Source organism: Drosophila arizonae, chromosome 3 (assembly GCF_054131065.1).
Source record: "Drosophila arizonae isolate 15081-1271.41 chromosome 3, UAZ_ARI_1.0, whole genome shotgun sequence".
Classification (NCBI taxonomy): domain Eukaryota; kingdom Metazoa; phylum Arthropoda; class Insecta; order Diptera; family Drosophilidae; genus Drosophila; species Drosophila arizonae.
In genome coordinates, this window is record NC_142923.1 from 19,614,773 (window position 1) to 19,642,274 (window position 27,502).

At 35.2% G+C, this 27,502-nt stretch overlaps 1 protein-coding gene across 15 annotated transcripts in view; it reads left to right on the forward strand.

The window, feature by feature from the left end:
• The window catches only part of Ca-alpha1D (Ca[2+]-channel protein alpha[[1]] subunit D), a 30,698-nt gene extending 3,909 nt beyond the window's left edge, over nucleotides 1-26,789 (forward strand). The window contains exons 3-34 of one of the 15 annotated variants that reach the window (XM_089466222.1): nucleotides 521-1,544; nucleotides 3,095-3,900; nucleotides 3,958-4,515; nucleotides 4,628-4,841; nucleotides 6,176-6,281; nucleotides 6,514-6,653; nucleotides 6,815-6,921; nucleotides 7,644-7,796; nucleotides 8,455-8,636; nucleotides 8,704-9,223; nucleotides 10,020-10,245; nucleotides 10,316-10,523; nucleotides 10,590-10,799; nucleotides 10,863-10,984; nucleotides 11,045-11,103; nucleotides 11,391-11,517; nucleotides 12,903-13,032; nucleotides 13,183-13,349; nucleotides 13,465-13,552; nucleotides 14,248-14,355; nucleotides 17,218-17,270; nucleotides 17,340-17,486; nucleotides 17,555-18,026; nucleotides 18,102-18,185; nucleotides 18,833-18,895; nucleotides 18,960-19,148; nucleotides 19,237-19,485; nucleotides 19,546-20,205; nucleotides 20,276-20,703; nucleotides 21,362-21,402; nucleotides 25,260-25,390; nucleotides 25,450-26,789. In XM_089466222.1, coding sequence (XP_089322348.1) covers nucleotides 521-1,544; nucleotides 3,095-3,900; nucleotides 3,958-4,515; nucleotides 4,628-4,841; nucleotides 6,176-6,281; nucleotides 6,514-6,653; nucleotides 6,815-6,921; nucleotides 7,644-7,796; nucleotides 8,455-8,636; nucleotides 8,704-9,223; nucleotides 10,020-10,245; nucleotides 10,316-10,523; nucleotides 10,590-10,799; nucleotides 10,863-10,984; nucleotides 11,045-11,103; nucleotides 11,391-11,517; nucleotides 12,903-13,032; nucleotides 13,183-13,349; nucleotides 13,465-13,552; nucleotides 14,248-14,355; nucleotides 17,218-17,270; nucleotides 17,340-17,486; nucleotides 17,555-18,026; nucleotides 18,102-18,185; nucleotides 18,833-18,895; nucleotides 18,960-19,148; nucleotides 19,237-19,485; nucleotides 19,546-20,205; nucleotides 20,276-20,703; nucleotides 21,362-21,402; nucleotides 25,260-25,390; nucleotides 25,450-25,974 — 8,297 coding nt within the window. In that variant the 3' untranslated portion in view covers nucleotides 25,975-26,789. Of the gene's footprint in view, nucleotides 1-520; nucleotides 1,545-3,094; nucleotides 4,516-4,627; nucleotides 4,842-6,175; nucleotides 6,282-6,513; nucleotides 6,654-6,814; nucleotides 6,922-7,643; nucleotides 7,797-8,454; nucleotides 8,637-8,703; nucleotides 9,224-10,019; nucleotides 10,246-10,315; nucleotides 10,524-10,589; nucleotides 10,800-10,862; nucleotides 10,985-11,044; nucleotides 11,104-11,390; nucleotides 11,518-12,289; nucleotides 12,408-12,902; nucleotides 13,033-13,182; nucleotides 13,350-13,464; nucleotides 13,553-14,247; nucleotides 14,356-16,097; nucleotides 16,206-17,217; nucleotides 17,271-17,339; nucleotides 17,487-17,554; nucleotides 18,027-18,101; nucleotides 18,186-18,832; nucleotides 18,896-18,959; nucleotides 19,149-19,236; nucleotides 19,486-19,545; nucleotides 20,206-20,275; nucleotides 20,704-21,361; nucleotides 21,403-23,330; nucleotides 23,508-25,259; nucleotides 25,391-25,449 lie in introns of those variants that run through there. The other 14 variants (XM_089466220.1, XM_089466221.1, XM_089466215.1 and 11 more) reach the window with 14 other exon arrangements.
• Nucleotides 26,790-27,502: the final 713 nt, after the last annotated feature.

The window sequence follows — 27,502 nt, forward strand, 5'->3', positions numbered from 1 at the left end:
GTATGATAGCTGTCTTACCTGAATTTGAAATCATTCGGTTGGCTGGAATAATTATAAGAAAGAAAAATGTAAAGAAAGTCAAATGTTACAGTTTTGCACCTGGGTCATTTTCATCCATAGAGTAGAAGCAAAAAAAATACAGACCCTTGAAGTTTCAATGTTGAATTCATGTTACAGTTTTGCTCGGGACTGTAGTTATTTAATTTTTTTTTTTTTTATTTTTTTTTTAGCTTACTTTTTTATTTATTTTTTTTTTTTTAGCTTTCAGAGAACTCATAATCAAATATTATTAAATATTCTGGGCATATTAACCGCTTACTTAACTCAGTTATCAATGCCTTCAATTGATTATAAGATAATTCTAGGGAATTTATGGCCCATCGAGGTTTTATTTCTATAGCAATCAAATAACAGATCTATATTCATATACATATTTCACACACAAACTCATAAAAATCACATAATAACTAAAACTAACTAAATTGAGCACTAACATTAATCGTGAACACATTAAAATTAGGAGAACATAAGGAGCATGCAACGTCAACGCAGCAAAAGCAACAATCGCCAACAGCCCAGGGACAACAACAACAACACCAGCAGCAACAACAACAGCAACAGCTCCAGCAACAGCAACACCAACAACACCAGCAACAGCAACAACAAATTAACAAATACGATGCCTTGGATAGTTCTAGTAATAAATTAAATCATAAAAACAATAACAATAAGGCTAAGGATAAGGATAAAGCTAGAGACGCGTGCAAAGATTTGTCACCCAGCTCCACTGATGAATCATGCCTGACCAAACAACAGCAGCCAGCCAACAACAGCAGCAGCAGCAGCAACAACAGCAACAGCAACAGCTCGCGCAATGGAGCAACAACCTCATCATCCCAGCGTCGACGTCAGCTACAATTTCAGCGGCAGAAGGAGGCGAAACTTTATGACCACTGCGATGAGCCGACAGCAGCAGCAGCCACAGGGACAGCCACAGCCACAGCGACAGCGACAGCCTTAGTCTCAGCAACAACCACAGCGACAACAACAACACAAGCAGCAACAACAACTGCCACAACGACCAGTCCAATGGGTGGCGGAGAGTTGGTCAACTGCATAGCCTACGATGATAATACACTCATAATCGAGCGCAAGCCATCGCCCACTTCGCCGGCCTCAGCCAGACGCTATATGAAAGCGGAGACACAAACCCGCGGCAGTCGCAAATACAATCGCAAGTCGAGCACAGCCAGGAGTGAGCTGGAGGTGATAGTTGTCAAGCCCGAGCATCGTCATCAGCATCGCTCGCCAACGATAACGTTGCCGGTGCCAGCAACATCAGCAGCAACATTGGCAACAGCAACAACTCCAGCAACTCCAGCAACAGCAGCAGCAGCAGCAACAACAACAACAACAACAGGTCCCACTGTGCTACAACAAAGGTATATGCAGCTCCAGCTGGAGCACGATAAGAAATTCATTTACAATGCAATCCAAGACTTTGATTATTTGGAACATACAAATTCTAGGAATTCTAGGGCATAGTAAGTTAGCCAACGATAACAACCAAACAAAACAAAACAAAAAGCCACCCCCAAAACTAACCTCAATAACTATCGTATACTAACTATCGTAAAATATGTGTTGTAAATCTCTGTTCTTGTCCCACTATGCCAGTTTATATGTGCCTGCCTGTGTGTGACTGTGTTTGTGAGTCTCTGTGCTTAAGTCGAGCATGCTCTAAGCATGCTATAGCATATGATCTAGGATATATGTATGTATATGTATGTATAAATATATGGATCTTGAGTCGGGGAATAACTGAATTGGGTTTTATAGTGAGTTTTATAAGGAAACAAATATGTTCGTATAGCTAATACCTAGCAAAGAAAACCGAATTGATATTCTAATAAAAATTAATATGAATATGAAATTAAAATGAAAATTTATAAAATTTTTTTTTTTAATATTCCATTTTTTTATAATTATATATTATATATATATATATTTTATGATCCTTGAATCTATTAAAGAATATCTGGAATTATTAACTAATAATTTATATAATATTTTTTTATTATTTTATTTAGTTTCTAGATTTCTTTAAGTCTGATATATTATTTAGCTACAATATAAAGTGTAATATTCAGTTCTACAAAATTAAATATTTTTATAATAATATGTAATTCCATTGCTGCATTTCTTATTCAATTTTGTTTTATATAGACTTAAAACGTATATTATCTTTTATTTATATAACGATTTATTTTAAACTTGTTTTATTTTTGTATTTTGTTAAATATTTTATTTATTTAATTTACCTGAAAATATGTATAGATTTATATATTTATATAATATTTTTTTAAATTGTAATTTAGAATTTTTATCAAATTTTTAAATAATAGTTTTTCGTATTAATTTATTTATTCTATGAATATTTTTTATTATTTATTTTTACGTTATTCATTAAAGTTATCCATTATTTTATATGTTTAAGTATTGGATATTATTTTAATTTAGACATAATTATTTATAACTTACTTATTTTTATCGTATCTAATCATGGACAATTCATGGTGTCTATTGCATGGCTGGTGAATCAGCAATGAGAATTGGGATTTTGAAAATGTTGAATTTTCATGTTTCAGTCTTACGGTTAAAAGTTCCCCAACAATTTAAAGCCCAATATCGAAAAGTCTTTAAAAGCTACAAATTTTCTAATTGCTGTCTATATATGTACTCTATATAAATGCAGATTTTTCAGCGAATATACAGATCTAAAACTGACAATAAGTAAAACACATGCTGAGGATATTTTGTCCAGAAAATCTATATTGAATATATATGCATTATTATATAATATATGTTAAGTATGAATAGGTATTCGGGATCGTCGTTAGCCCCTGTCAACAAGTATTTTATATGTATTGTATTTCCTCCTCGCCGAACCGTTGTAAAATTTTTAGTAAAACTTTATTATTTAGCAACTGCATCCAATGAGTATTTAGTTTGAGTATGAATATATATACATACATATATTCTGAACATTCCACTAAAGTACATTATATTTGCTTTATCCCAATTGACACCACAGCTGCAGTCCCCGCGAGGTAATTGCGTTCAGCGAGGAGACCCCAGCGAGCAGCTCCAGTCGAATCCGTGCGGCTGCCAACAATACCGAACTTGCGCTGAGCACGGTCACTAGCCAGATTGTTAACAATACGACCTATAAGCTTGACTTCAAGCAGCGTCGACACAAAAGCAACAACAACAACAACAACAACAACAACGGCAGCGAAGCGCACTCGTCGAACGGCGGCAGCAAACGGCAGCGACGCAAGTCCAGCTGCAATTCGTGCGGCGGCACCGCCAGTCAACGCCTCACGCCAGAGGAGGCAGCAACATCAGCAGCAGCAGCGGCAGCCGCAGCAACAGCGCAGTCGGCGGCAGCAGCGACAGCAGCGGCAGCGCAGTCGGCAGCAGCTGCGGCAGCGGCACTTGGCTGGCAGCAGCAGCCGCAGAATAGTGTGACCAGCGCTGGCAGCACCAACAGCAGCTACAGCAGCGGCGCCCGGGACGAGGAGAGCAGCTACAGTGCCGTGGGCGGCGACAGCAGCAGCAGCAACAGTTGCAACTGCGACATCACCGGCGACAACAGCACCTTGCATGGCTTTGGTGTTGGCGACATCAGCAGCTTTATAGGCGACGACGACTGCGAGGAGGACGAGGACGACGATCCGGATAATCCGGACGCAGCTGACATCAGTTCACAGACTTTGCGCACAGCGGCAATTGTTGCCGCCGTTGCGGCAGCAGCCAAGGAGCAGCAGGGAGCAGCTGCCACAGCCACAGCCACAGCAGGATCTGCTGGCGGCGGCAATACCGATTGTGAGAGCCTCAGTGAGCGGCGACAGGATGTGGATGATGATGCGGACGATGAGATTCGAATTATTGCAGGTGCAGTGCGCAGTGGAAACGATTCGCTCGAGGATGTTGGCGATGTTGATGACAATGCGGATGTCATTGTAAGAAGGAATACACGCAACCAACGGCCCTCCATACGGAGGACATGTAGAATAACCGAGGAGGACGACGACGGCGCTGAGATAACCGACGACGACGACGACGACGACTACGACGAAGAAGACGAGCCCGAGGGCACAACCATTGATATTGATGATCAGGAGCAGCTGGCACAGCAGCAACACGACTATCAGCATCACGACGACGACGAGGAGGTCGACGACGACGACGACGAAGAGGCTGACGAGTATTACGAAGAGGAGGAGGACGACACTCAAGCATTCTCACCCTTCTACTCCAGCTCCGCGGAGCTGATCGATAATTTCGGCGGCGGAGCCGGTAAATATTTCAACATCATGGACTTTGAGCGAGGCGCCGCTGGCGGAGGCACCTTCACGCCCAATGGCAATGGAGGCGCTGGCGCCGTTGGCGGCGACATGTCCAATGCCCATAATCCGCAAGCGGATATGGGTGGTGGCATCAACATAATGGGTAAGTTCACCATCTCCTCAGTACCTCACTAATTCGCTCTTTGAGCCGCTAACTATCGCTATCAATGCCCCATCACCTGCCCCCACACACCTGTTGCCTCCCACCTGTGCAGGCATCGATTCCATGGGCATTGCAAACATTCCGGAAACTATGAACGGCACCACAATCGGACCCAGCGGCGGCGGTGGACAAAAAGCTGGCGCCACCGGCCAAAAGCGTCCGCAGCGACGCGGCAAGCCACAGCCGGATCGACCACAAAGAGCGCTCTTCTGCCTGGGCCTCAAGAATCCTATTCGAGCGCTTTGCATACGCATCGTGGAATGGAAGTATCCTTTTTTGAGTAAACATAAACTGGATCATAAATTCTAAGAGCTTTTTTTAGGCTGTAAAAGGGCTCAATATGCAGACCTCTGGTTTGAGTACTTTTTGATCATTCGTATTCACTCTGATAAGCAAGCACACTATGCTCAAGTTGATGCTCTCCTAATGTACTGTGTATATATGTACATGTGTATGTTAGAATGAGAGAATGAGCATAGCTCTCAAATAACTGTTGAGCGTTTCTTGATGCTTGCCCACGATTGAGTGAGGACTTTTAACAGTTGCTTGCCAGTAAGTGTCTTTCACTCACACTTTGAGAAAAAACTCAGAAAGCAACCGATTGCCTTGGTTCTACAACGAGTATTTTTTCCCCGACCGTTAGGTCGAGTTAAATGTCACAAAAAGTCTGTTGTGCGTGTATTGATCTGTATTTATGCATTGCTGTTTCGTTCACTGATGCCACTTTTTTTCCATCAGATCTGGTTCTCTCCAAAAGTCAAAGAGCGAGTGGAGATTTAAAATTTTTTTTTTTTACTTTTGAGAAAATAAGTGAGGATACTCATATGCATATATGTATATATGACACAAAATCTCTAATAAAGTCCTCATATTACAATAGAGCTTTCTTAGTTGCCTTTCCTGCTAGATCTAGCATTTTCTGCATTAGAAAAAGGCCAGCACTAATCACATCGATAGTGTATGTGTGTGCATGTGAAGACCCGTTGCATTGCTTTTGAGTTATTTCGGCCCATACTGATTCTTATTGTGTGAGTGTCAATTGCTTTGCTACCTAACGATGCTGCTTAAGGCGCTCAACAAGAAAATCGAAAACAGGCGAAAGCTGTTGATCAGAGCGAGAGGGATTGCTTATGCGAACAGACTGTAAAGAGTAAAAAAGTTTACAGCTATTCGCGAGGCTATGAGTATAAGTAGTATTTGTAATTTGGAGTGTGACACGATTGAGTGACAGTTCGAGTCTTCTAACTGTGGGAGCTTGTGTTTGTGAGAGTGGGTACACTAGTCTCTCACTGATCGCACTCTCTCTCTCTCTCTCTCGATCCTCTATTGTTTGCTCGCTGCAACGGAGAGCAATAAAATACCAGTGTGAAATGGAAATTAAAAGCAAGAGGTTGTGTTGTTTGAGTTTTCATCTAGAACTAGAAGGCGCTACAATTTTCTACCTAACGCTTTAGAGCTTTGTTGGATAGGCTTCTAATAAACTTTTTTCATAATGCATACAAAAACCTTTATTATACATTCAATATTTGTTTTGTTTAAAAATGAATCATTATACAATTTTAAACCATGCTGATTTTCCTTAACTGAAATCAATCTCTAGACCATTTGAGTTCCTTATTTTGTTAACCATATTTGCCAATTGTATTGCCTTGGCCGTTTATACGCCTTATCCGGGCAGCGATTCGAATGTGACGAATCAAACCTTGGTAAGTGAGATGGGATCTACTCAAAGAGCCCTCAACTATTTAATTGAATACAGCTGATATTATGGTTTATTAATCTATAAATATCTATATTTCTTTCGTCTGTCTTTTATGCATCACCACGCCTCATTAAATCAACTCTCATTCAAACATATCATAATACACACACACACATAATACACACACACATCCACCCACACGAAACGCCAACAAAATTACAAAAATCGAAAATTAGGAAAAAGTTGAATATATATTCCTAGTTATATTCACAGCGGAATGTGTTATGAAGATTTTAGCATATGGTTTTGTGTTACATAATGGTGCATATCTAAGAAATGGATGGAATTTATTAGATTTTACAATTGTAGTTATAGGGTAAGCATATAAAATATGCCAGTTAAAAGCGTTGAGCGCCCAGGCCAAAAAATATATATATATTCGGCCTAGTTTTAACCATTTTCTATGTTACCTTATATCCAATTCAATCGAAACTGAGACACGTATGAAATTGTCTGTGCCAAATCACATTTTTACAGAGCGATAAGTACAGCACTGTCCCATCTGATGAAGGATGCCTTCGATGTGAAAGCGCTACGAGCCTTTCGTGTGCTGCGTCCACTGCGACTTGTATCGGGTGTACCAAGTAAGAGCTTTCTGCACGAAAACTGAAAAAATAACACACAAATGCGACGAATCAAAATTTAGAGAAATAAAAAGAATCCATTTATGTCCTTGTAGTGCAAATTAAAGAATAAACTACGGTCCATTAACGTAGTTAAGATGCTATACAGAAAATAAGTCGAGAGAGTGCAAAATAAAATAAATATATTTAGAGTAGAAAAGTATTTAGTAGATTTGATAAAAGTATAATAATATTGCAATCATTTTATTATCATTAAGGAAAAGCAAAAAAAAAAAAAAATAAAGTTTTTAAATTAATTGTATTTCATAATTTATAAAAAATGTTATAATATCTTTGAAAATTTCGGTGGTCCGTTAAAAAATATTTAAAAAGTACAAAAATGTGTAATAAATAAAAAATTTATACATTACTAATTTAATAATTTGTAAAGAATTTTATATTAAAAAAAAAAAAGAAAAAAAAATAGTTAAATTATTTAATATGCAATAGAATAAATTTATTTTAAATTCTTAACAAATTTATATAATATATCATTTCAGTTACAAAAATTAAATTCTCTCGACCTCTCTGACTATCAATTTCTGTGCAGCATTATAAGCTTTTGTTGTGTGTGTGTAGTGTAAGCCGCACTTGATGTTATTGTAAACCCCAAGCAACCACTCTGTTTACCCCTGTCTAAACATACGTAAATTGTCTATTGGCTATTCAAACGCTTTTCGCAGGTCTACAGGTTGTGCTTAATTCAATTTTAAAGGCCATGGTGCCACTGTTTCACATTGCACTTCTGGTCATATTCGTTATCATAATCTATGCCATTATTGGTCTAGAGCTATTCTCTGGTAAATTGCATAAGACGTGTCGAGATGAGGTAACAGGTAAGCGTTAATACCAAAACTAAAAAAAAAAAAAAAACAACAACAAACAGTACAATCTTTATACGTTGTACGAATATCATTCAATGTCTTGAATGCTACCAGATATGTCGCATTAAAATTCAACGTCCTGTAGCTCTATTACTAGTAGATTAGTGCACGGTTTTGCGGACAAGCACACAACCCAATTAGAGCCACAACAGTTAAAATGACAACAACATTCAGAACAAATTAGAACACCGTTTCCACACATCCATACTAAGAAAGATATGCCAAAAATATTTAGCAAAAACCCACAAACCCACACAAATATATAAACATATATATAGTTATCTATATTTATATATATTTTTTATATATATTGTCCAATTTTCGCCGAGCTAATAAGCTAATCTACTAGTCAATAGAGCTGTTGAAATTTTATATAAATGGGACTACTGAGCGTCATATTCCGCAATTCAAAAACCCAATCAGAAACAGCACACAAACACAGAAACAACAACACAATGAATCATAAACATGATCATACGCATATATCATATCATATCTCATCTCACATAGTACAACTCATCAACTAATGCATGAAACCTAACGAAAAACAAACCAAAAAACAAAATATGAAAAAAAAAAAAAATCCCAAAACAAATAAATCGGAATCTAGGTGAATACGAGGAAGATGTGAGACCCTGTGGCATAGGTAGGCTCTGTCCCGAGGGCATGAAGTGCTACGGTAATTGGGCCGGACCCAACTCTGGCATTACGAACTTTGACAATTTCGGACTGGCCATGTTGACCGTCTTCCAGTGCGTCACACTCGAGGGCTGGACGGACGTCTTGTATTATGTAAGTAGTCGAAAGCGAAGTAATCTCAATTGAAGTGAATATATCTAATTTGCACTTCTTACTTCAGATACAAGATGCCATGGGCAGCGACTGGCAGTGGATGTACTTCATTTCCATGGTCATCTTGGGCGCCTTTTTCGTGATGAACTTGATTCTCGGTGTGTTGTCCGGCGAGTTCTCCAAGGAGCGTAACAAGGCCAAAAATCGCGGTGATTTTCAAAAGTTGCGCGAAAAGCAACAGATCGAAGAGGATCTACGCGGCTATCTCGACTGGATAACCCAGGCCGAGGACATCGAACCCGATGCCACGGGTGGCCTGATGCCCGATGGCAAGAGCAAGCAGCCCAATGACATGGACTCCACCGAAAATATGGGCGAAGAGATGCCCGAAATGCAGGTCACGGAGTCACGTTGGCGCAAAATGAAAAAAGACTTTGATCGGGTGAATCGACGCATGCGTCGCGCCTGTCGCAAAGCGGTCAAATCCCAGGCCTTCTACTGGCTCATCATTGTGCTGGTGTTCCTCAACACGGGCGTGTTGGCAACGGAGCACTACGGGCAAGTTGATTGGCTGGACGAATTTCAGGGTGAGTTCCAAAGTGATACAGGTCGAACAACATAATTCAATATAATTATATGTATAAATAATGTTTAATCAAGATATTTATGTTTTTAATGTTACTGATGCATTTGAGAACTTTTCAAATTTCTGTAGAGTTTATTGTAATTTATTTTTACAATAATATTATTACGGCATTTGAGAATACATAATCCTTCCTGTCAAATCCATTTAAACTAAACAAAAAACAAAAAAATTTTTTAAATTTGCCAACAGAAATTATAAAGAAATGGGATGACTTTCTCATCTCTCTATCTATCCTTATTAAGGACTCTTATGTAGGCAGAAAAGGGAAACTGGATGCTCTATCTCACATTTAAACGAAAGAGCAGTTGAAAGCGGAGCTTTGCAGTTTCCCTCTTACTATGCATCTCGTAAAAATAGATTTATGAATAATTTAAAAAGCAAACAATCTGATTTAGATCTTCAAATATCGTATTAAAAAAAAAAAAAAAATAATAAAAAAAAATAAAATAAAAAAAATTGTTTAACCCGAATTCAAGCCGTAAATGAAGAAATATTAAATCTTCTGCTACAAACTTGCCTCAGTATAAATTCTTACTCATTGCATTATTTTTTCTTAAGGACGATTGGTCCCATCAATAATTATTATTTGTTATTTATTAATTTATTTCAGCAATTAAAAAAAAATAACTAAATAAATAAAACTATTAAATTTCTGTCTACAATTTCTTCAGCTATTTTTAACTTATTCTATATATTTTTTTCCGATTTTAATAAACTATTTTACGGCTTCTTTATAGAGTACACAAATATAGTGTTCATTGGCCTCTTCACCTGCGAAATGTTGCTGAAAATGTACAGTTTAGGCTTTCAGGGCTATTTCGTGTCACTGTTCAATCGCTTCGATTGCTTTGTGGTAATTGGCAGCATCTCGGAGACGCTCTTGACCAAAACTGGAATGATGCCGCCGTTGGGCGTCTCGGTGTTGCGTTGTGTGCGTCTGTTGCGTGTCTTCAAGGTCACCAAGTGAGTAAAAATTCAATTCAAACTCAATATAGAAAGAATTATTTACTTGACTTTAATTATCGAATTTCAGATACTGGCGTTCGCTTTCAAATCTAGTTGCTTCCCTATTGAACTCAATACAATCAATTGCTTCGCTATTGTTACTGCTCTTCCTGTTTATTGTGATATTTGCATTGCTGGGCATGCAGGTTTTTGGTGGTAAATTTAATTACAATGAAGAGGAGAAATATCGCACGAACTTCGATTGCTTCTGGCAGAGTTTGCTCACCGTGTTCCAGGTAAATAATTCAATATAAAGAAAACTTTTTACAATTTATTTAATAATTGTATATCTTTCGATGCAGATAATGACTGGCGAGGATTGGAATGCGGTCATGTACGTGGGCATAAATGCTTATGGCGGAGTTTCCTCCTATGGCGCTCTGGCTTGCATCTACTTTATCATATTGTTCATTTGCGGTAATTATATATTGCTGAATGTGTTCTTGGCCATTGCTGTGGACAATTTGGCCGATGCCGACTCATTGTCGGAGGTGGAGAAGGATGAGGAGCCGGTAAGTAGTGGAAGTAGTAGAATCTATAGAATCTGATTGATAACGTGCTTGATCTATCCTTAGCACGATGAGAGCGCCCTGAAGAAAGAACATAGCCCCACGCCCACCATAGATGGCATGGATGACGAGCACCTGAGCATAGACATGGATATGGATATGGAAAATAATGATATGGACGATGATAAGTTGTGTGCGATCTCATATAGCTGTAGGCATTTTATTTGATATTCATTAACATTTTCTAGGGATCACGAAACACTCTCCGATGAGGAGGTGCGCGAAATGTGCGAGGATGAAGAAGAGGGTATGTTAAACTGTATTAAATTCAATGCTCTAAATAACTAGACTATAAGGAATAACTAGTATAAGTATCTGAGTATTAAGTGGTTAAGTAAGTTAAGCACACACATATTACTGCTTTGGACACTTACTCAACAACCATATTCGAAAGAGATATACCTATACATATATACATAAATATATATTGATGATATTCATGCTACTGCTACGCTTTCATTTGCTGCCTTGGAAAACACAAAAAAAATCAAAAAAATCAAAAACAACAAAAATCAATTTGATATTAATCGAAAGACTCCCATTCTGAAGTATCAGCACGTGTTACTGCACGACCCCGGCGTTTATCTGAAGTCAGCATGAAGACGACTAAAAAGCCCATGCCACGCGACAGTGCATTTTTCATTTTCAGTTATAAAAACAGGTAAATCAACAACAACAACTACAACAACAACATGCACAACAACAGCAACAACAAACGATTATACGCACACTAAATACAGTTGTTTGATTCATGTGTGTGCTAGCATAAATATATATGATACTTATATATACATATATCTCTATTAACGTTTTTTATGCACAATGGTTTTTCATTTACTGCATGCTGGCATTATTAAATATTTAAATATCTATTTATATATATATTTGATATTTATATATAATTTATATAAATTCACTTGATAACTTGCATATCGAGCTCAAAATAATTGCATATTCCACTGTACATAAATTAATTTTCTATATATACGGCCAAAGAAAAACCCAAAACAATTTCTGAAGCTAAAAATATTTTGTTTAAACACTAAACACAATCTTTTTTTATTTGCAACTACTGTTTTAAAAGTTCACAGATTAAAAAAAGAAAACAATATTTTATCAAAAAAAATTTTTTTTTTCAATATCAATTTATTTAGATTTTAAGCAATGATATTTTTTAGTTTAGTTTTCATTTACTTTAAGGAGTTTTTAGTTTAGTTTTTATTTACTTTAAGTTTTTTTTTTTTTTGTTTTTCTTCTTCTCATAAGTATTTTTGATATTAAGTTAAGCAACTTTGTTATTTTACCATGAATATATATGTGTTTATTATTTTTTCCACATTGGCATATGATTAACTAAAAAAAAAAACTAAACAAAAAAAAAAAAAAAAAAAACAAAACAAAACAAAAACCAAACAAAATTTAATTGCATATAGTGGATGAAGAGGACATAATAACGGCACGCCCACGCCGTATGTCTGAGGTTAATACGGCCACGAAAATTCTACCCATACCGCCGGGCACATCATTCTTTCTTTTCTCACAAACGAACAGGTTTTTATGTTTTAGTTAACCCATAAAAGATTAAACAGGCTGATTATATCAGCAGTTTTAATTTTAGTTCATTTCTGTGTGCTAAAAAATTTATTTATTTATATTTTTTATATATTTATTTATAAATATATTTTAATATTGTATTTGTCTTTTGCTTAACAATTTTTGTGTATATCCTAGTCATATTCCATGTGTATGTCTGTATGTGTATGTGTATGTGTGTCTAGTGAATTAGATTTACAATGGCTTATCCTAGAAAAAAAAAAAAAAAAAAAAAAAAAAAAACTGTTTTTGTCCTTAGTTGTATAAGAGTTCTTGAAAGACAAGACAATAAGACAAACTCTTTCTCTTCCTAGCAAATGCTTCAAAATGTTTTTATTTTATAATTGTTTTTCTGACTTCTAACTGCATGTATTTTGTTTGCTGTTTATTCCTATGTTAATTGTTAACATCTAAATTTGCATAATTATTAAATAATATTTAATTTATTCACAGATTTCGCGTCTTTTGCCATTGGCTCTGCAATCACAGCAATTTTGGCAATATCATCCTCTGTTGCATCATGTTCTCATCCGCCATGTTGGCCGCTGAGAATCCGCTGCGAGCGAACGATGAACTGAACAAAGTAAGTAGCTCCCGATCCGAATCTGAATCGAACGTAAGTCTGGTTCCAGAAGCGTTTTCGTAGCGAGTGTTATACTTTAATCACAATTTCTATTCTGTGTTTGTTAAACCACTTTCTTTTCATGTTGCCATTGAATCAACTATTTTACAGGTCCTGCTTAAATTTGATTATTTTTTCACGGCAGTTTTCACAATAGAACTGATTCTGAAATTGATTTCATATGGCTTCGTGTTGCACGACGGAGCCTTCTGCAGATCCGCATTTAATCTATTAGATTTAGTTGTGGTCTGCGTCTCATTGATATCTGTTGCATTCAGGTAAAACCCTAACAACAAGTAACAAATATCTAAACGCTACTCTAACCCAGTAGCTGGATATAAAATATAATATATTTTTAATGGAATATATAATCATAATCGATTTCAACTGCAGTTCGAATGCGATTTCAGTCGTGAAAATTCTACGTGTTCTTCGAGTTTTGAGGCCCCTGCGTGCCATTAATCGAGCCAAGGGTCTAAAGGTAAGACACATCTGTTCGTTTTGCTTTCACAGTTATCTCGTTATCAAATTTTTGAAATTCACCTGCTTCTATTAAAAACTATAATATTTCTTTAATTATATTTTATTTTATTTGATCAAGTTTTGTTCTTATAATTTCTATAAAAATTAAGCTACAGAGAAAAAAGTGAATTAATAATATCAGCTTTCTAATAATTTTTCTTTTTAATGCGAGCTAATCAATTTTGACTTTACTTATTGCAATAACCCCATACAAAATGCAGTTAATATTCAATATAAAAATAAAAAAAAAAATGAGTAAAGAAATCAGTTGAAATAAAAACCTTGAAATGCTGGGTGTAGGGTGCACCACGATAAAGCTCTGCAAAAAAAATATATAATATTAAAAAATATATACATATATAAATAAGCTCAACAACTACTGTTCAATTTTGAGTTCAACTTTTCTTTTAACACCTAACGAAAATGGGCGTGGAATAAATGCTATGGGCGTGGCGCTTAGGCACAAACTATGTGCCATACATGTTGATACTAAACCAAAATGCAATTAAAAAATACAAAAAAAAACAAAAACAATTTATGGCCACACATTATATACATACATATAAATAATCATACATACATATCTAGCTAGCGTATGATTTATCGTCTTTTACAACTTATATAAATACATATATACCGTCGTATCACATACAGCATGTTGTTCAATGTGTCATAGTCGCTGTTAAGACTATCGGAAATATTGTGCTCGTCACATGCCTACTGCAATTCATGTTTGCCGTGATAGGAGTCCAGTTGTTTAAGGTATGATTTTGTTCTTAAGTGCTTATCTCTATTAAGTTAAAAAAAAAAATGCAAAAAAATACTTGTATAAATGGAAAGAAGCCTATATTATAAATTATTTCCTAGTTAATTTAAAGACATTTGCTTAGCTTCCATTTTTCTTAAAGAAAATTAAGCCAAGTTTTAAGAATTCTCCCATAGTAACTCAATTGTATTTATAAAGCTCTTTCGAAGGACTTTATTTGTACTATAACTGCACAAACATGCAACAGTATTGTTTTTTTTTTTTTTGTCTCTCAAAATTATAAATAACATTTTGTTGTTGTTTTCAATTTGTTAATTGTTCCAGTCTCCATACTTAACAACTATTAAAAAACAAAAAATAACCTTATTCCTTAATTCCTCAAAATTATTTTTGTTGTTTTCTAAAATTGATTTCCTTGCCTATTTTTCAATACTAATAGCTAAACAGTTATACAAAATGTACAAAATAATATTCTATGAAATTTACTTGTAAATAATACCCTATATATGCTGCCCAGTAATGCTTAATAATGCTCAGCATAACTATATAAATATATATATAAATACAATTTATTCAATTAGAACTACGACTATATAGAGCTGGGAAGAACAGAGCAGACAATTTAGTTGGGCTAAATCTTCATAATCATAAATTAGGCTGGTTATACAACACACACATATGTTTTTCTTACAGTGCACAGGAATTTCCGTAAACCTCTACCTTCCTCTCGTCGACATGCAGACCTAACACAACTCACACTATTAAAACAAAAACAAAAATCGTGTAAACTTGTCAACTCTTATATTCCACACCCATTTTCTGCGTCAACATGTATAAGAACTATATATAAATGTGATTGTAAGATCATAAGCACAACAAACACAAACAAACACACACACACGCATACACACATACAATATAATGTCAAAGCACATTGAATTTACCCAATATTTATATAATATCTCAAGCTGCGATCAACCTTGCACCCTAGCATCAAGGCAAAACCCAAACAACCAAAGAGTAAAAAAAAAAATAAATATATAATATTATATATCTAATGAATCTCGATTAGAAGAATTCTGTTGTAGTAACAAACCCGCTCATAAAATACACATACTTCTTCATGCTCTAACATATATTATTATTATTATTATTACTTTTTTTTTCAATTTATCATTTTCATTTAATTTTTAATTATATTAATTTTTATGATTTTTTCACCCACTGTTCGTAAATGTCATTAACCTCTCATGATAATTGTATAAAGCAAGACACACAGACTCTTACTCACATTTACGTGCACACACATACATACACTCATTTATTTATAGCATATACAATACAATACAATTTTCCGAATTGAAAAACCCCTTACAAATGAATTTTCCTCTTTTTTCTCTTTTACCGTTTCGGTTTTTGCTCAAATGCATTTGCTTTGGCAAAAATGTACAAAACAAAAAAACCTAAAATTGAACATCAAAAACACAAAACCAAAAAACAAAAAATAATAAAATCAACAACTTTTGATTTCAATGAAACTATTCCAAAAATGTGGGCACAATAACAACCAAAAATTCCACTGATTGATGCTGCATAAACACACACATCCAAAAATAATAATAAAAAATACATACACACATATACACACATTCGAATACAAATCATACACGCCTGTCAATTCGATTGCTCCTAAACAAAAAATACATATATTTATACACTGCGAAAAAACCTGTTACAGTACGTGGTCAAGTGCGTAGTAGTCGCAATTAAAACAATTGGTAATATCATGTTGGTTACATATTTATTGCAATTCATGTTCGCGGTTATTGGAGTACAACTCTTTAAGGTAATTTCTTTACAATTTTATAAAAAAAAATAAAATAAAATAAAAAAAATTATATTAAAAAAATAAAACGTCTGGTAAAGGGTAACTAGAATCGGCTTTATATGTGCGCTTTTATTGACAGAATTTACTCGCTGCTTAATATGTGTGTGCTTTGAACTCTCTTGATGTATCTTCAGCTAAATTTCTATAAACAAACACAAATCAAAAAGGAACTTTCTTTCTGTATGTCTCTCTTTCACATTTGGGATATTAAAGTATGTTAGGTATATAAGCTTTAAATAGTTATCTTCCTCACTCTTTCTGTCTTCTGATCCATTGATTTAGCTACAACATTGGTAAATTGTATGAAAATATAAATTCTCAAAACTCATTAATTATACAAATAACACAAAGATAACTTCATTTAATCGTTGCAAAAAGCTTTCCAAAGCTCGCCTCGCTAGCTTTTACTTAGCTTTCTAACCTCTAAAAACACCTTATGTACGATCTGTGAACCCCGTCCCGCCCCAAATGAGTTTTCTAGTCTAATTAGCTAAGTAATTTCCTCAACCACTCAACCCAACTGAAGCTAGTCCAGCTGCTCGCTAGCACTTTGTACAATATATAAATATATATGTATGTATTATCCATTTAACAACTCGATAGCCCTTGTAACCCTTGTCTGTAAATATTGTGTTGTCTGTGCCGACAAAAGAAAAAAAAGCACTCTATATATATGAACATATTAACCTTTGTGTATGTAAAAACTTTGTTCATGAGAGACACCCTGTATATGTACGTGTATATAGACTAGCTTAGTCTATTGTATTTTGCTGCATAAAACATATAATTAGGCTTTAGTCAATACTTCTATCAAGCTGTTTTAGCTAAGTGCGCTCAGCTTGTAACTGAAAAGAAAAGAAACAAACAAGTTTAGCTAACTTTACATAAGTTGAAAAATTCCCCAATTTCATTTTACCATTTTAATAATAATTGCAAAAATCTTTTGTGGCGATCGAAAAATTTATAATAGGGTAAATTTTTCTCCTGCTCCGATGGCTCCAAAATGGTGAGAGAGGAGTGCTTGTAAGTATATTTAATATGATTTTGAATATTTAAAAAATATCATATATAAATACTTTTAATATATTCAAGTGGAACGTATTTGGTCTATGAGGGCGGCGATATGAACAAGCCGCGTCTCAAGGAGCGTGAATGGAAAAATAACGGTTTTCACTTTGATGACGTGGCCAAGGGCATGTTAACGCTATTTACCGTTTCCACCTTTGAGGGTTGGCCATCGTAAGTACATGGCATCAGCTGTCCAATATTTACGCAATACTAAATGAAATTTTGGCTTTCCCAACCAGCCTGCTTTACGTCTCTATTGATTCGAACAAGGAAGATGGAGGTCCAATACACAACTTCCGTCCTATAGTCGCTGCCTACTATATTATCTATATCATTATAATTGCCTTCTTCATGGTCAATATCTTCGTCGGTTTCGTTATTGTCACATTTCAAAATGAGGGCGAACAGGAGTACAAGAATTGTGATCTGGATAAGAATCAGCGTAATTGCATAGAGTTTGCATTGAAAGCGAAGCCGGTGCGACGCTACATACCCAAACATGGCATACAGTATAAGGTCTGGTGGTTTGTGACGTCATCGTCGTTTGAATATACCATATTTATATTGATTATGATAAACACGGTCACACTGGCCATGAAATTCTACCAGCAACCGCTCTGGTATACCGAATTGCTGGACGCACTAAATATGATATTTACAGCGGTATTTGCCTTGGAGTTTGTCTTCAAATTGGCAGCTTTTCGATTTAAGGTGGGGTTTTATTTAATATATAAAAGTATAAATTTATATAAAAGTATAATTTAAAAATTTGTTATTAACTTACAGAACTATTTTGGCGATGCGTGGAACGTTTTCGATTTTATAATTGTGCTGGGCAGCTTTATAGACATTGTCTATTCAGAAATTAAGGTTTGTGTTAGATTTCGGTTTGATCTAGAATTTTAAATGTTTATTTAAGTATTGGTTGTTGATATATTTTATCTACCTGTAGTATATGGTAGAGCTATATGTTGAAGGGAGTGTAGGGAGGAGATTGAGAGGGATATATGTGATATAAGGGAGAGGTGGATATAGGAGATGGATAGTGGGGAGAGGGAGAGGGGAGGTGAGGGAGAGGAGAGGTATGGAGATTTAGGAGATGGAGTATTTTGATATGATAGTAGGAGGAAGGAGAGGGAGATTGAGAATATTTATATTTTATTGTAATATTAAGAATTTCTCTTTCGATTTATATTTCTAGTTTATATTTATATTTCTCTTTCTCTTATCTTTCTATTCTATTTCTCTTTCTATTTATATTTATCTTTCTCTTTCTCTTTCTCTTTATTTTTCTCTTTCTATTTCTCTTTCTCTTTCTATTTCTCTTTCTCTTTTCTTTCTCTTTTCTTTCTCTTTCTCTTTCTCTTTCTCTTTCTATTTCTATTTCTATTTCTCTTTCTATTTCTTCTTTTCTCTTTCTCTTTTATTTTCTTTTATATTTATTTATTTATTTTATTTATATTATATTTATTATTTTATACTCTATATTCAATATTTTTCCTATTCTTTTTTTTCAGAGCAAAAACCCTCCGCAGACCCATTGTGATATAGTTGAAGGCTGTAAGGCGAAGGTCAAGGAGGTTCGTGTTTTCCCACAATTTGCCAGCCTAAATAGTTTTCTAACAATTGCCTTTTCTTTTCCAGGCTGGCTCAAATTTGATTTCCATAAACTTCTTTCGCCTGTTTCGTGTCATGCGTCTCGTCAAGCTGCTGAGCAAGGGCGAGGGTATACGGACACTGCTGTGGACCTTCATTAAATCCTTTCAGGCACTGCCCTATGTTGCGCTGCTTATTGTGCTACTCTTCTTCATTTATGCTGTGGTGGGCATGCAGGTGAGTTAACCATGGCCTTAAAGTTAGCTTGATGATATCTAGAGCTTTACATTTATATTTTTTTATTGTCCCCCCTTTCCCACTGCAGATGTTTGGCAAGATCGCTATAAATGGAGGCACGGCCATAACGCGCAACAACAATTTCCAAACGTTTCAACAGGCTGTCCTGGTGCTCTTCCGTTCCGCCACCGGCGAGGCCTGGCAGGATATTATGATGGCCTGCTCAGCGCAGCCGGAAGTGAGATGTGACGAGCTGTCGGATACGCCAAATGCCCAGTGCGGCTCATCCATTGCATATCCCTACTTTATATCCTTCTATGTGCTGTGCTCCTTTTTGGTAAGTTTTGCAATATTATAGCAAATCTTTGCATAGCTTTAGTTATTTGTTTTCCTTCAGATCATCAATCTCTTTGTGGCCGTCATTATGGATAATTTTGACTACTTGACTCGGGATTGGTCTATCTTGGGCCCACATCATCTGGATGAGTTCATACGCCTGTGGAGCGAATACGATCCGGATGCCAAGGGACGCATCAAGCACTTGGATGTGGTCACATTGCTGCGCAAGATATCACCGCCTCTGGGCTTCGGTAAACTCTGTCCGCATCGCATGGCCTGCAAGCGTCTCGTCTCCATGAACATGCCCCTCAACTCCGACGGCACGGTGCTCTTCAATGCCACGCTGTTTGCGGTGGTGCGCACTTCGTTGAGCATTAAAACGGAGGGCAATATCGACGATGCCAATGCCGAATTGCGCGCCACAATCAAGCAGATTTGGAAGCGCACAAATCCCAAGCTGTTGGACCAAGTCGTTCCGCCGCCTGGCAACGACGATGAGGTGACAGTGGGCAAATTCTATGCCACGTACTTGATACAGGATTATTTCCGGCGCTTCAAGAAGCGCAAGGAGCAGGAGGGCAAGGAGGGTCATCCCGACAGCAATACGGTCACACTGCAAGCGGGCCTGCGCACGCTGCACGAAGTGTCGCCGGCACTGAAGCGCGCCATCTCCGGCAATCTGGATGAACTAGCCGAGGAACCGGAGCCCATGCACCGCGTAAGACTACCAGGAGATCTCTTGGAATATATTCTCACTCTAATTCTCAACCATTCTCTTTCTCCACTAGCGCCATCACACGTTGTTTGGCAGCGTTTGGAGCTCCATACGGCGCCACGGCAACGGCACGTTCCGTCGCAGCGCCAAGGCCTCCCAGAGCAACGGCGCCCTGACCATTGGCGGCTCCTCGCTCGCCGCTGCCGGCGTTGGCGGCAGCACCATGGTGCTGGGCAGCGCCGATGCTGGCGGCACAGATTATCTCTACGACAATCTCAATCGCAGCGTGGCCGACGGCGTCAACCACATCACGCGCAACATTATGCAGGCGCGCCTGGCGGCCAGCGGCAAGCTGCAGGACGAGCTGCATGCGAGCAGCGGGGGCGAGCTGCGCACCTTTGGCGAAAGCATCTCGATGCGGCCGTTGGCCAAGAATGGAGGCGGTGCAGCATCCACTGTCACGGGCACTTTGCCGCCGGAGGCAAATGCATTATCTTATGAGTGAGTATTGGGCGTGGCAGGTGGGGCGGGGTAGCCGAAACGTAACTGAAGGAGGGTTCTAGAGGGGCATAGCAGCGTGTGGCCTGCACATGGCTCCAGCTATCTGCTAGCCACTGAGAGTTGGTGTTTAAATTTTATTTCATTTTATTTTGTATTTTAATTTTATAAATAATATCTCAATTAGCCGCACTTTGAAGCTGTCAAGTTCTTGAGTTGTTCCATACCATACGATATACTTCCTGTTACTATGGCTTGCTGTTTAGTGAGAACTATTCTGTTTGATTTCATTTGATAAGAATATATATTTTAATTATGATTATTTGGCCACGATTTTAAATGGCATTTTGTTAAACACTTAGTGCGCCTTAAACGTTTTTGTAATGAACAAAAGGAGCCCGGCCCAAACAGGTTCCTCTCAAAAGCATTTCATTGTTGCAAATTAGCGAACTAGTCGACCAAAAACCAAATTTAAATTAAGCAAAATTAAATATATATACAAATATATAACTATAGATGATATAGTTTAAACAAAAGTTAAAAAGGTTCCTAACAAAAAAGATATATATATATACGAACAACCAACACTGAGAACCGAAGACGTACCGTAAAACAGCAACAACAAGAAAAATTTACTCAATTCCCCGAACATTAATTTCAGCAACCGCAATCGTGGTATTTTATTGCATCCATATAACAATGGTAAGCGCAAAAATGCTGCAATTGCAACAACAACTACTGCAACAACAGCAACAATTGCAATTGCACTAAAAACAATTACAACAAAAACATTAAACCTAGTTTCTTTAAATTTTGTTAACCTTTCTAAATAACAAATCTTGTTTGTTTCTTTGTTGTGGCATTTTTGTTTTTTATTCAGTTTGAAGTTATTTTTCTATAAAAAAAAAAAAAACACATTTCTCCATATTCTCAATCAACTGTAATTATTCTTTAATTTGCGCATACTAATTAAATTTAATTTTTGATCATTTTCAGTATATATATATATATACAAACTCATCAAATTTGTAGCGCAGTATTTGAATTATTTTAATTGTACATTTCGGTTTACGCCAAAAGCCACTAAAAACAAAAATCAAACACCTAAACAAAACAAAAACAAACAATTCTGAGTTGTGAGTTCTGAATTTTGCCTGCGGCATGCCAAAAAAACAAAAACAAAAAGAAATAATTTAAATTAATTACATTAAAAACTAAAAACTAACCAATGCGCGCAATTGTAATGAAGCAACAAACTTAAATTTGTTTTCAATGTATTTTTTGGCTGTTTGTTAAATGCGGCGAAAATCAATTAAAAACATTTATATTATACAACACTCATCTGTATGGTTATCCATATTGATTCGTAGTACACATTAATAGTCATAGTTAACAATGTAATTGTAGTTAATATTGTAGTTTAGTTTTGGGCTAATCTAGAAACGCTTTTGCTGCCAATTATATTTATTATATCTATATATAAATACATGGTATACTCTGCCAAATCTCACAGTCACACCAAAACATCTTCTAAAACCACGATTACATACAGGAAAGCATTATTATTAAGGAGATTAATTAAGTTATAATAATATATTCAATAATTATTAAAAAGTATGTTACATTTTCCTAGCTAATGTAAAACAATTTTAGGAAAATAATTACTATAGTAATTACTTTGGTAATTGCTAAAATGTCTTTAGTTATAAATAACTAACATTCCAAAGGAAATAGTTACTTATTTGGAATATTGTTTCCCCAGCATAATTCTTCAGTAATTTTTATATGAATAATTACTGAGATTTTCTGTTATTCAAAAAACAATTTCTTCATATTTTCTCAAGTATATCAAAAATTATACTAAGCAGCTGAAATTACTTAAACAACGTCGACAGCTACTTAAATAACTATGTCTATCGTGCATAATTACTGCAGAAATTATTATCATTTATAAAAATTATATACTTTAAATCAGAGACTTTACAGTTATATAATTTTCTATACACTATTACTCAAGTAATTAAATTAGCAAAAATAATTACTCCAATTACTGAAGTAATTAAATAAATAATTGTTACTCAGTAATTATGTTTTTCAGCCACAAATAGCATGGTAATTATATATAGTAAATAACTATCAGCAGGTTTTGTAAGAAAGTATATTTTTATTTTTAAGTTCTTTACAAATATAATTATTTTAAAAATAATATATTTCAGAAGTTATTATACAAATATGCCGATAGTCTAAATGAAATTTTTGAAATAAAACAAGTGTCAGTATATAGGATATTTTAGTATAAATTAAGGATTTAAAACTTATCACGCTCAGTTAGGAGGTCCCCCTTTAAGATGAACGATTGAACCCAACTAACATTTAACTTTTTCAGCTTCAAAGCGTTTGTTTGTTAATTTAACTAACAATGCACATGGCTCCTTTTGTTGATTACAAACTAACAAATTGAGAATTGATCGAATTGACATTGATAATTCTTTTAGTATTATTAACATAATAAATTAACGAGAAAAGCTAAAAATATTCCAAATTTCCTACTCAATTTCTATGCCAATAATTGTGTTGTAAAAGTAATTTGTTTTTGTATAACTCTTTTTTATAAACCATCTTTATTATAGCATAAGTGATTCGAGTTTAAAAACAACCGAGTGCTGAGAGTCGAACACTGGATGAGTCTCAGAGAGTTCGAAGCACCTATTGTAGCTCTCATTCCGAATGGGCAGAAAATATCTCGTGTTTATTTGTATTGCTATTTTCTGCGACGGTTTTTCCTTTTTTTTTTTTTTTTTTTTTTTTATACAACAAAAAACATTCCCTGAGTGTGTATATATATATATATATATATATATAAAACAATGTGAGCTTTACGTAAGTGCTTAGACCTGCGTGGAATCTAAACATAACACCAACAATCAACAACAACAACAACAACAGCCAACAACAAGAACAACAACAACAACAACTGAACAACAATCGTTTAAACACGCAACAAAGAACGAATCGAATGAATGAAATAGAAACTATAAAAGGTTACCATAATCAAAGTATATCCACACAAAAACTTAATCGAAATGATATTGGTGTCTATATATCAAATAAATATATACATATAAATATATTTATATATGTATATGTACTCATATAACAGTGTTGTTGTGCCCATATGTACTCATTTATAAGCTGGCCTGGCCGATTGAGCGTACCTATCAAAATGTGTGCCTTGCGTCCATCAAATATATTTTATAATCTTACAATTATACCCATGCCAACGATATATATATATACATACATATATACTTAATTATTTTTTTGATATGCTAAATATTCAAAAACCCAAAAAAAAAAAATGTTTATTAACTGTTGTCTTAATGTTGTCTAAACGTCGCTTCTATGTTATTTATATGTCGGGGTGTCCCATTAGGATAAAAACACTGAGAACCCAACTACAAGACTCTGTGTATACCCACATGACACTCACACACACACACATTAACACTCACACACACATACTGCTTGGTTTTTGATTGAGCTTGAGCTGAGCCGCCTGCTTCATGCCCATGTCGATGCCTTAGATAATGCCTTAGTGTACCGCCTTTGTAGAGTCCAAAGCGTTAGAGACAAGCATCAGATATTGTATATGCCTCAATATATATATAGAGAATTCGTTGCTTGCTTTACACCGTATACATAAATACATAAATAAATATATATAGATATCTAATCAACTTTTGTTTTCCATAGAACATGCTTTTATATGCATATATATGTCATTTACATAAAGCTGTACAATCTAACATCTAACATATTAATAGCTTGTATTATTGAATGCTTGAACTAACAGTCAAATGTAATTTAAGATATCTTATGTATAGTATATAGACTTGATGATCAGATTCGACTGGAATAGGGCTGCAGTAATATAAGAAAAGAAATGTATATATAATCCTTGGGTGTTGGTATTTTCAATGAGTGAAGTAGAGGCAGAATTTTAGGAATGTTTTTTTTAAACTAATATAACTAATCAATTTCTTAGAGTGTATTTGTAAGCAATAATTCATATACCTAATTTCAGATATATTGTTTTTTTTTTTTTTTTTTTTTTTTTTTTGAATTATATTTTGAAAAGCTGATGTAAGTTCTGTAAGGGATATGTGATATTTCGGCAATTGTTCAGTCTATTACAACTTATAGACTTATAGCTAAAATTTTAAGACCAAATTCTTAAAACAAAATTGAAACAAGTTCAAAGGAAGGAATATTTAAAGAAATTAAAATAAATAAAAATAAAAGTAGAATGCTCAACTAGTATTGGAAAAAAAGTAAGCTCCTGCATTACTTAAAAAAGGTTTCTAGGTATTTTAATACCAAAAGAAAATTTAGTATGCAAAGTTTAGTTAGTTCAGTTGAAATGATCATCAAGCACTGTACAAAGACCTATAAAAATACTATACTAATAATCCCCACGCAAAAGCGTATATTCTTCAGCAATTCGAGCTAATCAATGTACTTTTTTATGTATTTATATTTTATGCAATTCATACATATAGTCTACGCGGCCAATGGTGCTATTCCTGGCCACGAACGCATGATCCAATCGACACCAGCTAGTCCCTACGATCAGCGTCGTTTACCAACTTCATCTGATATGAACGGCCTAGCCGAATCATTGATTGGAGGGGTAAGTGCAATGTCGAAATATTTCCATATTTCTATATATTAAATGTGTGATTTATTTAGGTACTCGCCGCTGAGGGTCTGGGTAAATATTGTGATTCAGAATTTGTGGGCACAGCTGCACGAGAGATGCGTGAGGCGCTGGATATGACGCCGGAGGAAATGAATTTGGCTGCCCATCAAATATTGTCGAATGAGCACTCGCTGAGTCTCATTGGCAGCAGCAATGGCAGCATCTTTGGTAGCGTCGGTGGTGCTGGCGGCGGTAGCGGTGGCGGTGGCGGTGGCGGTGTTGGTAGCAGCAGCATTGCTGGTGCATTCGGTGGAAGCGGCAGTGGACCATCGTCGTTCTCGCCGCGAGAGGGTTCGGGCACTTTACAATCACCACCGATACCAGATAATCGTCTAAGACGAGTTGCCACAATAACGACCACTAACAATAATACTAAGTCTCAATTTAGCCAAAATAATAATACGAATAATCTAAATAGTAGAACAATGTCACCCACACAACAACAGCAACAACAACAACTATCGCCTCAACGTAACTTTGGCAGTGATCAGGGTAATCCTGCCTCCTTCTCATAGCATACAAACTGTAGTCCATATATGCAAAATGTCTTCTTGATGGAATTTTAAAGATAAACATTTATGAACATTTTTTTTGTATCATTTTTAGCAACAACCAAAGAAAACAAACTTATATAACATAAAAACAGCACTAGATATAGAATATTCAAATCGAAAACAAAAAACAATATAAGCCCCATTATGTAAAATTTAGAAAAATACATACAAAAAAAATTAAAAAAAAAAAAAACATTTGTAAAACTTGTAAAAAGCATAGTATATGTACTTACTTATAAAATGAATGGTTTGCCTTTTTGATAACGTCTATGATGGTTTGTCGTCCTTTATGAACCACCAGAAAAAAACACTGAAAAAAAAAAATTAAATAAAACCTAAAATAGTTATTACAAGCAAAATATTGTACAGGAAATATATATATTTTTTAAATATTGATCAACAAAACAAAAATCACACAACCTATTTGATTAGTTCTTATAATCATCAAAAAAAAAAATTATAATAATAATAATATGAAAATTCATCACAATATGTACATCAGTATGCCCTTTACTTACATTTGCTGTACGTATTTCAATTTAGACGCATTTTATTTTTTAAGTATTTAATAATTGCGCAGATAAAGCGATACAAAATATGGAATTGTTTAATATGTAAAAATTGTAAACCTAATGGAAAACCCAAAAACCAAAACCAAAATCATATAAACTAATTAATTTAATAGCGAATTTTCAATGAATGAACGCCCAAAACTGAATAATGAATTGTTACGATTGATTTTATAAAAATAAATGAGCAAATTAAAAAAAAAAAATTATAACAATATTGGTTTTTCTCCTCTTTTTGCTGGGAATGTTCAGTTGAAGTGCCTAGGCGGGAAATACACGGAACTCCAACTCAGTTTACTTGCATGGTGAAAAACACATGTTCGGACATATATATACATACATACATATACTTATATATGGATGTTTATGTACTCAGTAATTCAACGCCTGTAGGCTTTGGCAAACTTTTTATTCACTCACTCATTTATGAAGATTAAAAAGAGACAGAACGCTAGCGCAAATTGCAACTCACTCAATTTATTATGAAGTCTCTTCGAATAGATTGTAGTTGACGTACATATGTGCGTATGTATGCATGCATGTTGTGAGTGCAGGAACGAAGCCCTCTTACATATACTCACACACGCATACCCACAGCTAACCACGCGCTCTGCTTCCCGCCCAGCTTACACTGCGGCTGCTGTGTGAGCTTTAATACGGGGAACTAATTGTTGATTAGTTGCTTCAAATGAGTACTGTATAGGTTTATTCTATTTATAGAGCGTCATTATTATACCTTATGGTCTTAGTTGCTAAAGCGTTAGTCTGTATTATATTAAATACATTGTTTAAGAAATATTTTAAAATATTCTAAATTGAAGCAAGCCCAAGTTAAAAATTTAAATAAAAAATTAAAAAAAAAAAAAAAACAAAGAAAAATTAAAATAAAGTAAAATAATTAAATAAAAAAATAATAGTAT